This window comes from Synchiropus splendidus, chromosome 7 (assembly GCF_027744825.2).
Source record: "Synchiropus splendidus isolate RoL2022-P1 chromosome 7, RoL_Sspl_1.0, whole genome shotgun sequence".
In the NCBI taxonomy this organism is placed as follows: domain Eukaryota; kingdom Metazoa; phylum Chordata; class Actinopteri; order Syngnathiformes; family Callionymidae; genus Synchiropus; species Synchiropus splendidus.
This window is the reverse complement of record NC_071340.1, coordinates 20,516,123-20,531,441: the sequence shown is the minus strand read 5'-3', so window position 1 is coordinate 20,531,441 and position 15,319 is coordinate 20,516,123. Positions and strand designations below refer to the sequence as shown.

Below are 15,319 nucleotides of genomic sequence, written 5' to 3'. Positions count from 1 at the left end.
TCTCACAAGTGCTCATCAGCTAACCATGAACGCGTTAACCTTGTCTTAAATGTATTCTACACATTATTTCTTCACTTTACTTTCTTTTCAAAGACTTTCAAACCAACCTCTGTGTCTTCCACGGACAATGTTTTGTAAACAAGTGACACAATGAAGACTCTAACTAAGAGGCTGGGAGAGGTTGGAGAACTAAATGTGTTTTTCCTTTACATGAAGCCGATTTACTCCTCCCTTTATCGCCTCCGCCTGAAGGTCTTCAAAACACAGAGAGATCTGTGTGTTGAAGATATTGCTCTGCCAAATCCTGAATCTGTTCTCCTTTCAATCAAGGATGCAAATGAGCATCCTTAATTATCATACTACAGACCGCTTTGAATTCAAAGCTGCCTCAGATATTTTTAGATGCTCTTTTGATTTTTTTTTGGGATAAAATCACACCACTGTTTCTACAAACTGATGACCCATTTTTTTGCATTTGCTGTCGCTTAATTTTATAATGTTTTTATTTTCATGTTTCTCGTGTCAAAACCCAAACCAGCCTTCGACATCTTGCTAAAATTAAACTGATGGGCTGTAAACAAAAGTACATTGTAAAATACAAACATATGTGACATATATGAGATTAATGTTCTCTGTTAAGTCAGTTTAGGAACAAATAGTGGTGTTGTAGTCAAGACTGCTGAGACCAAGACAGAGACAGAGCAATGTATTTTTTCCACTTTATTCTGTTTTCAGTTTGGTCTCAATCTTTATCTCTGTCTTCTCTGGTCTTGACTACAACACTAACAAATTGTTTTATTTTTATTAAGCATGATGCTATATATGGCAAAGGATTTTCAGCTCTGTAACAAGCCTCTTTCCTGCTTTTCCAACTTTTCTGACTTGGATATGTTTAAACATGATGTGACTCACACATCGTCCTGGTTCCAATTTATTGCCGTGTTTATGACCAACTTGTAAACAGTGGGGTGTAACAGCACTGACGTGAACTTGCAATAAGACGTCCACTAGACTTCTGGTCTGACGTCGGAATTTTATGAAGTTTTTGTATCAGCAGCCAGCTGAGCTTCTCAGCAGTAACTCTGCTCTGAAGCCACTGAGGCAGACTTTGGTACACTCCCTTGCTATTAATGGTCAGAGACTTGTTTTGTTAGATCGAGATTGGTTTCACAATCGTCATAAAAGTTGGCAGGATTTATGGATACATGCTTTGCACATTAATATGATAAATGAAGGGTTGAAAAAACAATGCCCACTGAATATTTTCTTACATAAAAAGGTGAGGTGAGGAAACAGTGTGAAACCAGCCAACATCTGGTGAGAGTCTTAGTTGCTTTTGTTTTTCAACGTTATCTGATTTATTTGGAGCGTTTGTGTTTTCTGATGGATTGAAGTCTGATTGTGCAGACACTTTCACCAATAAATCAAAGAAGAGTAGGCGGGACATTTATGCCATTGCATAATTTGAAATTGATTGTTTATTAATAGAAATTGACTTTCTTAAAAGTGCCTCAAGTGAGAACGATAGCGGTCATCTAGCACTGACACAGCTCCTTTAGTTTCTAAACCTAAAAGTCGCCATTCGTTTTCAAGAGAGTGGATGTGTTGTCGTGTCTAATGCTTCTAAGTATTTGTGTTATACCACTGTTGGTCTTTGCCTGCTGCCTAAATTAAATGCTCCAGTGATCTAGAGGCGATGTCAGGTGAAGAAGCACCAAATAGTCAACCAACGCTGCCTAATCTTGTTCTGAGAAGTGCTAATGTTGAATCGATTAGAGCACCTGAAGTTAACTTTGGCACAATCCATTCACCTTCCAAGAAGCATAAGCCTTGACCTCCGTCAATACTGCACTCATTTGATTCTAAGACACAAACTTGTGACTATTGTGCACTTGCTGATGGGGTGCAGGGAGGTCTGCCACTGAGGTGCACATGTTTTTTTTGCCAGTGCAGGGTTTATATTTGCTGGACAGAGTGAGAGGGGCAGAGTTAACTGTAATCTATCTCACGACAAAGAGCTATTCATAAGAGGGTTAAACTGATTAGGGAGACAGGAGGATTGAAGAGAGAAATTTGGGGGAGTGGGAGGGGTGAGCTGTCAAAGGCATGGGGCCGGCCCCAGACTTATGATTGTATTCAAATCAAAACACATCCCATAATGCACCTCTGCCCGGCTCTCTTGTGCACATACGGATGGACAAAGAAAAGCAGTGCCGATGCTTTTCCAAACAAAATAATCTGTCTTCCTGTACTGCAGTCGGTGCTATTGTATCAGTGTGTTGCCCCCGACAGCCGCCTGGTTCTCGTGCCGCTTTGAGCCGTCCGGCAGTAACGCAAAGTAACACAAATATATCTATCTGTCTATCTATCTGATTATCTGAATTGAGGGAGGTGTAAAAGAGGTGATTTATTATGTAATTATTAAGTAAGAAAAAATGTAAATGATCAATCTGAGGTTAGGAGATTACGAGACCACTGTTCTGATTTAGTCGACAAACACACTAAAATGTTCTGTAGAAACACAGTTAAGATGCACCATGAACACTGTATTATTACACAAGCTGAAATCAGTGAAAAGGGTGAGGTTGCTTTCCACTTTTACAGCCTTGGAACTGGGAAATTCCCTGTTAGATTACGATAGATTATATGGCCTTTATTAGTTGCACAGTGGGGAAATTCAACAACACATATCAAAGACATTAAAGGGTCAGGGTCTCCTGGAGGAGACAGGTTGGCCATCATGGATGACAGCTTGGCCATAGTCCTCCATCGAGTCTGGCAAGCAGCCTGGGACTGAGCTCTTCACCAGTCAGTCCAGCCTCTTTCTGTCACTGTCAAGATGGCTTCCCTGAACGTAAACAGTTCGTTGAAATAATGAACGTCAAAACAAACGCAATAGTCTATGGCAAGTGGAACGTGTATTTATCAGGTGGTTTTACTAAATACTTGACAAGTAATGTTAGATATTCTGAAGTGATGTTGGGGTCCACGGATGAGTGTATTCTGAGCTGCCTAGCCTTACGCTCAACATACCTGACTCAAAACTAATGTGTGAAAACCAGAGGAGCAGGGTCGTGGCAACCTTTTGGCTTGAGGAGTTCTTCTTAATCTGCCACCCACTGGGTGTGAATCTGAGCCTAGCTAATATGAAGGCGCACATCACAGACGCTAACAGAGCAACGCTGGATTAAGCGCTTCTAATTTCTCCTCATGGCTGCACCGCAGCTCGACCTGTTGGAACAAGGGTTGGTTTCAAGGTAGACCGGAGCTGTCATGTGATAGGTGCGGGAGAGAAAAACAGTCCAGAGGCGAAGAAGAAGAAGAGGAAGGAGGAGGAGGGTGGGTGGGCACGAGAGCCGAGACACGGCTATTGTTTCAGACATTCTCACTCTGTTGTCCACCTTATAGTCTAATGGAAGGACTAGTGGACCATGCGCTCTTGTTGAACCAGGGGGAGTGATGAATGTGTCTGCTGGGGAGTTACGGACCACTCAGGTCAGGAAGGTCAACCTTTCATTGGTTGTCTGAAGAGATATTGGTGCACACAATTCAAGTAACCCCTCCATAACCTCACGTTCATTTCCTCCTTGGATTTAGAATCCAAGACTGTGACTTGGACTGGGGGTGTATTAGTAGTGTTTCGTGTTAGGTGTTTTTGTGGTTTATCAGAAATTTGATGTTAAAAAAAAAAAGGATTTTCTGGGGAGCGCCAGTGTGAAAGATTCTATTTCCTGCCACGCTATAGAACCCTGAATTCTGAATGAAACATTTGTCACTGTGTTGGCCCTTTGTCCGGGGCACGGTTGGAGGGAAAACACTCATTCACACGCCGCCTCTGCCCTTTTACGCGACAAAACCTTTTCAACAAAAATCCTAGCGTGTTTTCTTGTCATTTTTTAAATATCTTGACAGTATGATCCCACCCCCTACGTGGTGGATGCTCCCCGAAACACGCCCGGGCTGCCCGTGTTTCTACAGCAACTGAATTCAAATGTAAACCTACAGCCTGGGTTTTCCTGGGTCTCATCACCATGGTTACCCACCAGAATGAGAAGCGGGGGGCTGCCTGTTCTTTGTAGTGATGGACAACAGGAAAGGGTTAAGTGTTTGACTGGGACAGCAGAATTCCATAGGAGAGGTCCTGGGGCTGGGCAAACTCCAAAATTTGAAAATCAACACAAAGCCACGTGCTGCTGAAATCACTGCGCATGAGTGCTGCCACTGGGGCTTTTTTCAAATGTGAAAACGGTGGATTTTAGATCACATGGTGGTCAGGTGAAGGTTAAAGACGGATTTGCACGTGAGAGTTTTTTCCTACATTCCTAGCAATAATCCCAGAATCCGCCTCAAGTCATGACCCCACCTGTTCTCGTGTGTGTTTCCTCTCCCTGCCCTCATGTTGACTAATGTCGTCCTGAAGTCGGAAGTATGCCGTTTACGGAGCATCGTAGAGAGCAATGATGGTCAAATACCTGTCTGTGTCAAGAGTTCAGTCAATCATTAAGCACAGCAACAGCCCCGGTCAGGAATGCAGGTTAATTGTTAGCTATTGTTGCTGACCTTCCTCGCAGTCAGCTTCTCCCTGACTTCAGGGCACATATAAAGGTTGCACTAATGACTTTCCTTAAATGCACCTCAGTTTCCTCCAGCTGGAAGGGTTGTATTTTGCAAACGTTGTCTTGTTAAGTTCTCATTTATGATTCTCCCACACCACCAATTACTTCATTATATTCTTATTCCTGTGGTCCTCCTTATAGTCTTTCCCAAAATAACTTACTGTTTGACTATTTATGAGACCACACAACACAGGATTCAAAAGAAAAAGGCACCTTTTTTGTAGCTCCCAGCAGTTTTCAGAGGTATGAAATGAAATATATTGTCTTTTGTTGAATTAGTCAACATATAATCTTTTTAAAAAACATCATATTGTGGTAAATATTAATTCTTGAGAACAATTGCAAAACTTCTCAACAGGAAGGGACTAGAATTTGACTAGTTTATTTTGTATTACATTTGTATTAATTCAAAAGCAGAACAAGGTGTGGCAAAATATGTGGCAAATTTAACAGAGCCTTTGTTTAATCCTCAAAAATGAATATCTACTGGTGCTTAAAAGCAAGTAAAATGACAAGCTTTACTAATGTGCAACATGAGTTATTTTGATAAATTTTCAAAAGTTTCAAAGCAACATTTACAACTTAACAATCAACATGTATTTTTTCTTTTTTTTTTTAATTACAAAATAAAACACTACGATCAGATGTGTCGGCGTGTTTGTCAACCTGTGCACATCCTATGCTAACTTGTCAACTGAGTTAAAATAGTCAACTATGAAATAGTCATAGACAGTTGCGGCCTCTAAATGTAAAGTTGGTTTTTCAAAAGCCTGAAAATATAAATCTGTTTCTGAGTTAGAAATGGAAAACTGGAACTGTTTTGTGTTGACACTGGGACATGAAAACAATTGGCAGGTTACCATTTCTGTCAAATATTCACACGCTAAGCCACTCTGAAAACGATGCTTTCAGGTGTGTGCTGGGCAGCAAACAAGCGTCAGAGAAACTTCCTCATACTCTCCATGTTTACTTTCAAACTGCTCTGACCAGACATGGCCATGAACGACGTGTGTGTTTCCCCCCCTGCAACACATCCTCCTGTTGTTAAAAGGCCTGAGATTGAAAGCAGAAAAAAAAGAGTTCATTGAGAGCCAGAGTAAAGAAGGGGGAGACTTTAGTGCTCAGTCACCAGGCAACCGGTAGATCAAGTTTCAAAGCCTGACAAGAAGTTGTAAGAGGTACACAGGAGAGGCGAGGGAGTGGGCCGCTGTGATATTGAGACAGGGCTGTGAGAGACCTGCAGGGCTCCATCGGAGCTGGAACCCCAGCTGAAAAGCGAATCCACCTTGTCAAACGTCGAGTGTCTTGAAGTCCCTGACCTCTGACCTGAACTGTTTACATCAACACATAGCTGGGCCTTTTTGCAGTGCTTATGCATGGCTTCCTTTGAGTCATGGGTCCATGTTTATAAACGTTGCCTTCACTACGTCCTTTAGTTTGCGGCTTGTTTTGGTGTCCGGATGTTGTTTTGGTTTTGTAGAGGTCATAAAATGAGGCTGAAACATCAACCTGGCCTATATTCAAACAGTGTTTGTGCTGAGGTTGATTCTGCAGGGTCGACAAGTTGTCCATCTGATTTAAAACGGAAAGATGTGGAGACCTAAAAATGTAAATTCTAATGACATCTTTCCCTGATCATCTTTCCACCGGCTGCAGTCTTTTGACCCAGTTTGTTGTTTGTGAATTCTGATGAGGTCTGGAGCCCAGGGTGGTTTTGTTTTTTAGGCATAACTTTCCGGTATTGCTGCCTTGCTCCAGAGTAAGCCCTCCGCTCACATGTGCTGACTGTGCCTGTCTGGTCCTCTGTGAGTTTGCTAACTCCACCTCTCCCTCCCTCTCCCCTCTGACCTCCCGCAGGACGCGTGTCTCTGACCCGGGGTGCCTCTCTGCTGGTGGAGCGCTTGACCCTGGAGGACGAGGGCTGGTTTGAGTGTCGCATCCTTCTACTCGACAGCAAAACAGACAACTTCCAAAATGGCACATGGACCTTCCTTTCCATCACAGGTGCGGCACGGCGGGAATTTGGAAAACGCTGAGCCGCCCAATCTGTTGCTCATCTCTGGGTGGCTGCATAGCACCACACAAGTGAACTGATGACACGACTGTTGCACTCAAATCTTGGTGTATCATGTGGCAGAGTCCTGCACACAATTGTCCTGCGTAGAGGCATCGCATCACTGCACGTATAACGCTTCTTTTGGGGATCTTGTCCTAAATAACAACACAGTTTATTCACCACTACAATTTCAATTTGACAACATAAAGAGAGCACTTCGTCCCGTTTGTTATCCAGCTCAGTTCAGGAGTGGCTGGCACCGGTCGACTTGAAGTGCTTGAACTGGGTTACTGTGAATAAACCAACAGGCATTTAGCACAGCTAATATTATTTTAGATGTTATTAGATCATCTTTATAATAAATTTGATTTATTTATAACACATTTGTGTGTAAATATCGACTCAGTTTTCTTCCACTCCATCTAACTGGGCTCCTCTGTGTTCCAGCGCCACCGGTGTTTATCAAGAAGCCACCGACGTTTGTGGAGGTCCTGCTGGGGGAGTCTCTCACCCTCAGCTGTGGCGCTCACGGAAACCCCCGGCCCACGGTGGTGTGGCACAAAGATGAAACCCCGATAGAGAAGCATGAAAAAATTAAAGTAAGAACTCGCCTTTTGTGATGTTGAATTAAGACGTTTACGTTTTAATTTCCCTCTTCTTTTCTTCTTTCCCTTCTCAGGTGCTCAATGGCACCTTGTCTTTAGCGTCAATCACCAGAAATGTTTCAGGAGTGTACAAATGTCACGTGTCCAACTCAGAGGGGAATCTAACTCACTATACGCAGCTGCAGGTCAAAGGTCAGTGTTGAAGTGGCTAATTTTATCCAACACATCCGGTTCTATACCCTTAGTTGCGGATTGTATTGTCTCTACCGCCATCTACTGTTTAAAGCCAGTCATTGCGGGCTTATGTTTCTTCTTATTCATTCGGAAAAAGGTCCCCCCATCATCATCATCTCTCCCGAGGACACCACGCTCAACATGTCCCAGGATGCAGTGCTGCAGTGCCAGGCTGACGCTTACCCTTCCAACCTCACCTACGAGTGGATGAAACAGGGACAAAATGTTTACCACATCGAGTAAGTCTCTGCAATACCACTACATGATTATTTTTAAACTCAATTTCACAGCTAAATAGCAAATGCATCATCTTGTATTTGACATTTGGGCTGAAATGACGTCTTGAAAGTAGCCCAAATTTTAGTCAACAACTGTGGTTACTTTGAACATGCGTGAGTTGTGTGTAGCAGAGGAGCCTCTCTGTCTTCATGATGGTGACATCATGGCTTCTCTTCACCTCGTTCAGGTCCCTTAAATCCAGAGTGAAGGTGTTGGTGGATGGAACGCTCCTCATCCCCAATCTAATCCCGGAAGATGCAGGGAATTACACTTGTATTCCCACCAACGGGATACTCACCCCGCCCTCAGCTTCTGCCCATCTAAAAGTTAAACGTAAGGATTTCGTCTGGAGATTCATATTTGCCCTTTCCTCAGTATTTTTTTCACCAAAGCTTCTCCCCTTCAGATCCAGCTCGTGTGGGTCGCATGCCCAGGGAAACGTTCTTGCCCTCAGGCATGGAAGGCGTCATCATCTGTCCCATCCAGGCAGATCCACCAGTGCTGTACGTCAACTGGACCAAAGATGGCAACGAGTTCAACCCAGAAAATGTAGGTTGTGAGAGCGAGAGCAAGAAATCATTCAGTCCAGACGGAATATTTCAGCTCCTGGTTTTCAGATCCCTGGTTGGATGGTGAACTCTGAGGGCTCAGTTTTCATAGCGAGAGCCAACGACAACGCTGTGGGCATGTACACCTGCACCCCATACAACAGCTACGGCACCATGGGCCAGTCTGAACCCACCAAGGTCGTCCTGAAGGACCCCCCTGCTTTCCTCGTCCCACCACGTGCTGAGTATCTACAGGAGGTGGGGAGGACTTTAATCGTTCCGTGTGAAGCCACCGGAGACCCGGCTCCAAACATCACATGGAGCAAGGTAAATCTCGCAGCAGCATGTAGAAGCTCCGAAACACATTTTCATACGGTGTTTCTTCAGATCGGCCCCACTCCTCGGTCCCCATTCTCAGTTCTGGCTAACGGCTCCCTGCTGCTGCAGCCGCTCAGTAAAGACCACCACGGAGGCTGGGAGTGTCTGGCGTCTAATCGCGTGGCCACTGTCAGCGCTGGCACGGTGGTCATGGTTCTCGGTGAGGCAGATCCCCCTTATTTTATTTGTTCTGGTGACTCATGACAGCGTTTTCTGTGCCTCCTCAGGCACCAGCCCTCACGCCGTCTCCTCAGTTGTTGTGAGCACTGAGATGAATCAGGCCAACGTCTCCTGGGTTCCTGGTTTTGATGGTGGCTACACTCAGAAGTTCACAGTTTGGTCAGTAACAGCACCATCACATCTGAAGTTTCAATCATAATACGGTTGGTTTGATGCCTCCTCAGGGTGAAGCAGGCGTCTGGAGGGAAACACGAGTGGGCGTCTTTGCCGGTGCCCACCTCCAAAACCTACCTGCTGGTAACCGGGCTGCTCCCTGCCACCAGTTACCAGTTCAGCGTCCTGCCTCAGAACAAACTTGGATCTGGAGCTTTCAGTGAAATTGTGTCTGTCAGAACTCAAGGTTTGTGCATGACTTCACAGCTAGTTGTGACTCCTGACACCTGCTGGCGGATTAATGCCGATGCTTCTCGCCAGCCGTGGCCACGGAAACACCCACCGCTGTCACCAGCATGCCGTATTTGGAGCCGCCGCTTCTGCTGGAGGTGAATCGGACCGGGCAAGGCGTCCTCCTGCAGTGGCTGCCTCCCGAGGAGCCCACCTTTCCTCTGACCGGGTTCGTGCTGCAGGCCCGGCGGAATCAGGGCCAGTGGGTCATCCTGAGCAACAACATCGAAGCCAATCAGAGTGAACTCTTGATACAAGGACTGGTCAGAGTGAGTAGCTGCCTGTTGTACTCCAGTAATAACCACTTTTTCAGTGAGGCGTGGTCTATGAACTAGCTCACACCCAGTAATCAGACTGAAGTTACTTATCTTAGTCACTGTGTGTTACTGTTTTTGCCATTGTCGGGAAGTGAAATATTAACATTTGCTTTCTTCAACTGGGTCCCTGGGCATGATGCCATGTGTGGGACACACCAGTCTGCAGTTCAGGTGTCAAGCTGCTGACCACTCTGCAGTAAATGACCGAGGAGTGAGGGGAGAGATGCAGGTTTCTAGAGCCACTGCTTTGAATTAGTGTCTGCTACAGATGACAGTATTAACCCTGCAGGCTCCAACAATACAGAGAAATTACTAGTTTAAGAAAGTGAAAAAAGGAACCTCGCAAGTGTCTCAAAAGTGCAAAACTATGTACCAGTTTTTTTAATCATCTTGACATGTCAAGTTAAACAACACTTATGATAGATTTTTCGACTTTTCTTGGTGCAAGAAGAAACGGTACTGATGTGGTGTTCAGCTTTCTCTCCAACGTCAAAAATAAAATCACGCATAACGGAGCGTGCAATCGCTTGCTCTCAATTTAAAATGTAACTTTAATGTAAAAATGTAAATTTTGATTTTTAATTTAACATCTTTTTTTTCATTATTGTCATTTTCATTTATATGTTTCTGATACCTGTACAGTGATTTGACATTGTAATGGCCTTATTCATGACTGTGTGTTTAATTCTTGCAATAGAAAGGATGAAAAAAAAACAAAACACTCACTTAAGTGCAGCTACTGTCTCCAGGTGGCCAATAGGAGACGTGACACACTGAGACTTGGTAAACCTTTGCCTTGTAGTTAACCAAATTGGTCTTGTAAAAAAAGCAGTAAAATAATAATAATAATAATAATAATTGGACATTTCCAACATTGTTATTATATAAAGGGGGAAATATCACTTTGTTTTTCATGCTCTGGTTTGTTGCTTTTTGTGGGTGATTTTGGGTCCAATGGGTTAGAGTGCATTGACTGTACATTCATATAGCTGAGATTGTTGTGAAACACGACCCAAGTGCGACCCAAACATGGCCAGGTAAATTGTTTTAAAGCTGAAATACAAAGGTAAATATCTATACGATGGACCCCCGAGGGTTCAGGTATGTTTTAAGGTTAACTTGTTTCTAAAATTACTTTTTCAAAGTAACTGTGGTAACGCTGGTAGCTGCACTAGAGGAACGTCAGTCCAACCATCTCTGTCCCACTCTAGGACTCGTCCTATGATCTTCGGCTGATGTCCCTCAGCAACAAAGTCCTCAGTGAGCCCAGCGATTCCCTTAGTGTTTCCACCGAAGGTAAATATTCTGGAAATATGGAGCAATGATCTGAACCTGAATCTGATCTGAACACTCAGTCACTGCAATCTCATTGCAGGAATGATGGTTTACCCGCTGCAGCCAAGTTTTTTGGAGATGGTCCCGGAGCACCTCTTGGCTGGACTGTTAGGTGGAGTGTGTTTCCTCTTCATAGCCATCGTTCTTTCCCTGGTGACCGCCTGCTACATGAGCAACAGACGTGCACGGCGACGTCGAAAACGAAGAGGTGTGACCACTCTTCACTTGCCTGCTTTTAAGGTTCTTATTAAATCTCCTCTGTTTTCGCAGACCTCTTACCGGGCTTCCAGAAGACTTCATCTCAACAGTAAGTGTTAGATTTCGCTGATGCATTTTCTAGAGCTCTCAGTAGATGCATTTTCTCTGGATGAACTGCTCCACATTTGCGTTGATGTTGGATTTCCCTAATGGTTTGGCTCTGTCTCACCCTCCCAGAACTGGCTCTCCTCCTCCCAGTCCAGACAGCGTCCTGAAGCTGAAGCTCTGTCCTCCTCTGCCATTCTTCCCGAGCTCTTCCTTCGAGAGAAGCAACCGAGGAGAGTACCAGGACCAGAGGAAGCAGCTCATCTCCAACTCCTCCCCGCCGCCGCACTACACGCTCTTCGAGAGCCACCTGGGTTCTCAAGCTCCTTCTCCCACCGCCCTGGAGTCCATCTCCAGAGGCCCCGACGGCCGCTTCATAGTCCAGCCTCTGCTTGAGCGCTGTAGCTCGTTCAAGAAAAATGGAATTCAAAGCAACGGCGGCGCCAGTGGATCCGGGAGCAACCGGACTTCTTTCAGGGACTCTCCCAAGTCCAGCATCCTGAGCTCAGAGAAGGACCGGAAGGACTCTCCCCTGAGCCGCGCCTCTGAGCAAGGCGGGTCTCCGTCCTCCCCGGGGAGGGTTCAGTCAGTGGCCAGGCATTTCTCCCGCCATGGCTGCTTTTACTCAGACGAGGAGCAGGGGTCCGAGGGTCTGCTGGAGAGGGCCAGTTTCTACTCTGACAACAGCGAGAAGAAACCCAGCGATTCTTCCCGAAAGCACCGCGCTCTGCTCAACACGGAGGACATTCTGTCTCACTTGGGCCGGCGCTTCAAGCACCAGGATAAAGATAAAGAGTACCAACCCATGCAGAGTGAGGTGACCAACAACAGCACCATGGTCACCGACTTGGAGAGAAGTGGACCCACGTGTGACCAAACTGAGAATTCACAAGACACTGCAGTGGAGGAGGAGCCGGTGTGGAAGCTGCAGGACGTCACCATCAGACAGAAGCACAGAGCGTCGGGGCAGAGCAGCAGAGTGGCTGACTACCGTAGAGCCTGCTACTTCAGCAGCAGCAGCAGCAGTCCCATGAACCGCCTCCCCAACACTCACATTCAGTGGGACATCAGTCCCATCACCTCCGACACCAGCCACGTTCCGTCCCAGGCACCCCACTCGGGTCGACTGACCTCAGAGAGCTCCCTCTCTGTGGGCCAGTCTCCGCTCACCCAGAACACCTCTCTGCCGTGCCCAGATGGTACATCAGAAAGCTTGGACGATGGTCAATCCAGAGCTCGCTGGTTCAGTCCGGGCAGGGGGTCCGGCAAGTGCAGGAGGTCCATGACCGAGGAGGGCTTGAGAGAAAAGCACCAGGGCTTCAACGCCGCCTCCAGGTCCAGAAGCTCGTACGCATATGGCACTGAGGCGTGGGATTCCAGGAGCACACTGATTCTGAGAGACCGCTCCAGAGCTCCAGATCTATATTCACCACAGACGTCCTCGCAAGATCCCAGTCCCTCGGGCTATGCTACTTTACCCTACGACCAACAGGGCGACCAGGAAGCTGAGACCTGTGATGAGCGCAGGAGTTCCGACCTGGAAAAAGAAGGCGTCCGGACTCGGTCCAGGAAGAGTGTCAAATGTCTGTTCTCTGATGCAGCCAGCCCGGTCACCACGCTGACTCTGGTGGAGGAGGCTGAGAGCGATCAGTCGCAGTTTTCCGTTCCCCGAACGTCCGAGTCCTTCAAGGTCAAACCTCCTGCCCCGTCCCCAAAAATGTCCCCCCTGCAGACCAGCGCTATTCTGGAGTATCTGAGTCTTCCTGGGTTTATTGAGATGAGTGTGGATGAGCCCACAGAGGAAGCTGAAGTAACAGAGCCGAGAGGGTCCGAGCCCACTCCTGACACGTCTCTGGAGTCAGGGGTCGCACCTGACGTGGTCCCCAAAAACTGGGAGGTTCACATCGAGGAAATTGAAGGGGTGGACTCGGACCAGACTGAGGAGCTTGTTGAGGGTGAGAACTTTGATGCATCTGAAACAGAGAGACGGTCAGGAGAGGTCAGAGACTCGCTTCCCCGGGTTCGGTTCCCGGATGATGTGAGGGCGCCATCTCCTGGTCCGGAGAAAACATGCAAGCAGCTTTACGACGAGAAAACTCGAATACGATCGGAATCCAGACTGGGCTCAGGTCCAGCTCACGCTCTGTTTGGTGCCGCCAGGAGCATGGCGGATATCATGACCAAGCACTCGCAGAGCTTCGTGGCTCCCCGAGCCCCTTCACCAGACCCAACCCAGCGGCCCCCGTCTCAGGGCGGCCGGACAAACAACATAGCGTCACGGATATGTCAAGCTCCGGTGCCGTTTCTGAAGAAGTCCTTCAGCATGGGGCCCAGCAGAACCTTCTCCGGTCACCCCCGACCCTTCATCAAGAAGTCCATGAGTCTGGGCTATCAGAGGTGGGAGCACTTTGAGAACCCGAGGACCTACGTCTCTGAGAAGTGTTACTGGGACGAGTTGCCGACCCCGGACGTGATGGTGAAGTCGTACAGTCTGGGCCGAACGCCTTCGTCCTTCCCTCGACCCGGGCCCTCCTGGAGGGAGTATGTCCCGCTCAGGCGGCCCAGCGTGGGCAGCTTGGAGAGGCCCTACCAGACGCAGAGGTCCTTAGCCACTCTTTCTTACCTCACCCCACAGATGTACCCCCCCAGACCCGCTTCGGTCTCGCCTCTGCTGGAGCCTTCTGATCCACGGAGGCAAGCCACCGTCTTCCCCGAGTCGTCCCGCTGGTCCCCGTATGAGGAGCCCCCGAGGTCTGCCCCGTACTGCTACGTCCCTGCCCCGCCGCCCATCCCTATCCCTCCATGCCAACCCTGGCCAGGACCCCGAGCAGAAAGCTTGAGGTTCGTCGACACCAGACGAGGTCCCCCCAGATCCTACCTGCCGCGAGGCATCAGCTGGCCCTCCCCTTACTACCCCCCGTTTGTCCCGCGAGAAGGGGAGAGCTACAGGCCGATCATGGGGAGGGTGGCTGAGCCGGAGCTGAGAGACGGGGGCCGGGCCAGCTATGCCAGTCAGAGCAGCGGCCGCGGGAGTGCGGGACTCTTTCGCCAGTCCCTGTCCGTCACCCCGACCCTGCTCAGCTCCCCGGAGACCACAGAGGAGAGCGAGCGGCACCGTGCCGAGATGGAGCAGCACGAGCGCAGAGCTAACAGGTGAAGGGCCCAGGTGGGTGGGGGGAGGGCAGGGGAGGGCAGGGGAGAGGGGTGTCTCTCCTGGACGGAGGAGTTGTCGGTGTTGCTGAGTGATGTGACGCCGGACTGTTGTCTGACTCTGCTGTGTCTCACTAGAAGGAACACCTCAGTAGATGAGAGTTATGAGTGGGATTCTGCTGACGTCGGCGTGGACCCCGAGGTCCTGGAGGCCATGAGGTTGGATCAAGCCCATGGCTTCCAGGATCAGCACTCCAAAGGTGACTTCTTCTGCTTCCGCCTGCTGCTCGTGACGCATGTGTGGTTGTGACGGTGCTGCATGTGCTGTGTTGACCGTGAGCTCGCGCCGTGACCTGTCCATCCGTACCTTTCCTGTCCCCGATGCCTCTCCCAGGCCCCCCCGCCTGCCCACCTGCCTCCGGCCGCTGCCTCCGCAGACCCTCCCTCAGTGAGGAGCGGTTCAACGCCCTGCGCCTGGAGTACCAGCAGTACCGGCGGGCTCAGGAATCCGTCTGGGCCCGTGAGCCTTGCCACACCTCAGGCCACGATTCAGACTCTGACGCCAACTCAGCGCTGCTGTAGCACCTGGTCCGTGGCTCCGCCGCCTCCTCATCACCTTCCCTCTTCTCTCTGCCTGCCTCTTCTTCTTGCCTGTTACTGTATACAACCCCTGTGCTGTGAGCTTCTGGTGCTGTGTTGGGTTTGAAACATGCTTCTCAAACACTAGGCTTCAGTCTTAGGAGACTTCAGTATGAGTCAGGGAACATTCACACCAGGAGAAATCCAACAGAGGAAGCCTGTTTCCAACCCAAAACCCAGCAGTGTCAATGTTTCTGTCATGTCCCTTTTTAACCACTGCTTTCGTTCCCTCTCT

At 48.2% G+C, this 15,319-nt stretch overlaps 1 protein-coding gene across 7 annotated transcripts in view; it reads left to right on the top strand.

Moving 5' to 3' along the window:
• igsf9b (immunoglobulin superfamily, member 9b) overlaps positions 1 to 15,319 on the top strand; it is a 61,563-nt gene that overhangs the window by 45,395 nt on the left and 849 nt on the right. For 6 of the 7 annotated variants that reach the window (XM_053869524.1, XM_053869523.1, XM_053869522.1 and 3 more), the window contains 17 exons: positions 6,474 to 6,620; positions 7,120 to 7,271; positions 7,352 to 7,469; positions 7,609 to 7,750; positions 7,978 to 8,123; positions 8,197 to 8,339; positions 8,408 to 8,665; positions 8,726 to 8,876; positions 8,944 to 9,055; positions 9,121 to 9,296; positions 9,371 to 9,609; positions 10,869 to 10,953; positions 11,033 to 11,200; positions 11,263 to 11,299; positions 11,428 to 14,448; positions 14,584 to 14,705; positions 14,840 to 15,033. In XM_053869524.1, the coding sequence (XP_053725499.1) occupies positions 6,474 to 6,620; positions 7,120 to 7,271; positions 7,352 to 7,469; positions 7,609 to 7,750; positions 7,978 to 8,123; positions 8,197 to 8,339; positions 8,408 to 8,665; positions 8,726 to 8,876; positions 8,944 to 9,055; positions 9,121 to 9,296; positions 9,371 to 9,609; positions 10,869 to 10,953; positions 11,033 to 11,200; positions 11,263 to 11,299; positions 11,428 to 14,448; positions 14,584 to 14,705; positions 14,840 to 15,027 (5,405 nt within the window). In that variant the 3' untranslated portion in view covers positions 15,028 to 15,033. The remainder of the gene's footprint in view (positions 1 to 6,473; positions 6,621 to 7,119; positions 7,272 to 7,351; positions 7,470 to 7,608; positions 7,751 to 7,977; positions 8,124 to 8,196; positions 8,340 to 8,407; positions 8,666 to 8,725; positions 8,877 to 8,943; positions 9,056 to 9,120; positions 9,297 to 9,370; positions 9,610 to 10,868; positions 10,954 to 11,032; positions 11,201 to 11,262; positions 11,300 to 11,427; positions 14,449 to 14,583; positions 14,706 to 14,839; positions 15,034 to 15,319) is intronic. The other variant, XM_053869527.1, reaches the window with a different exon arrangement.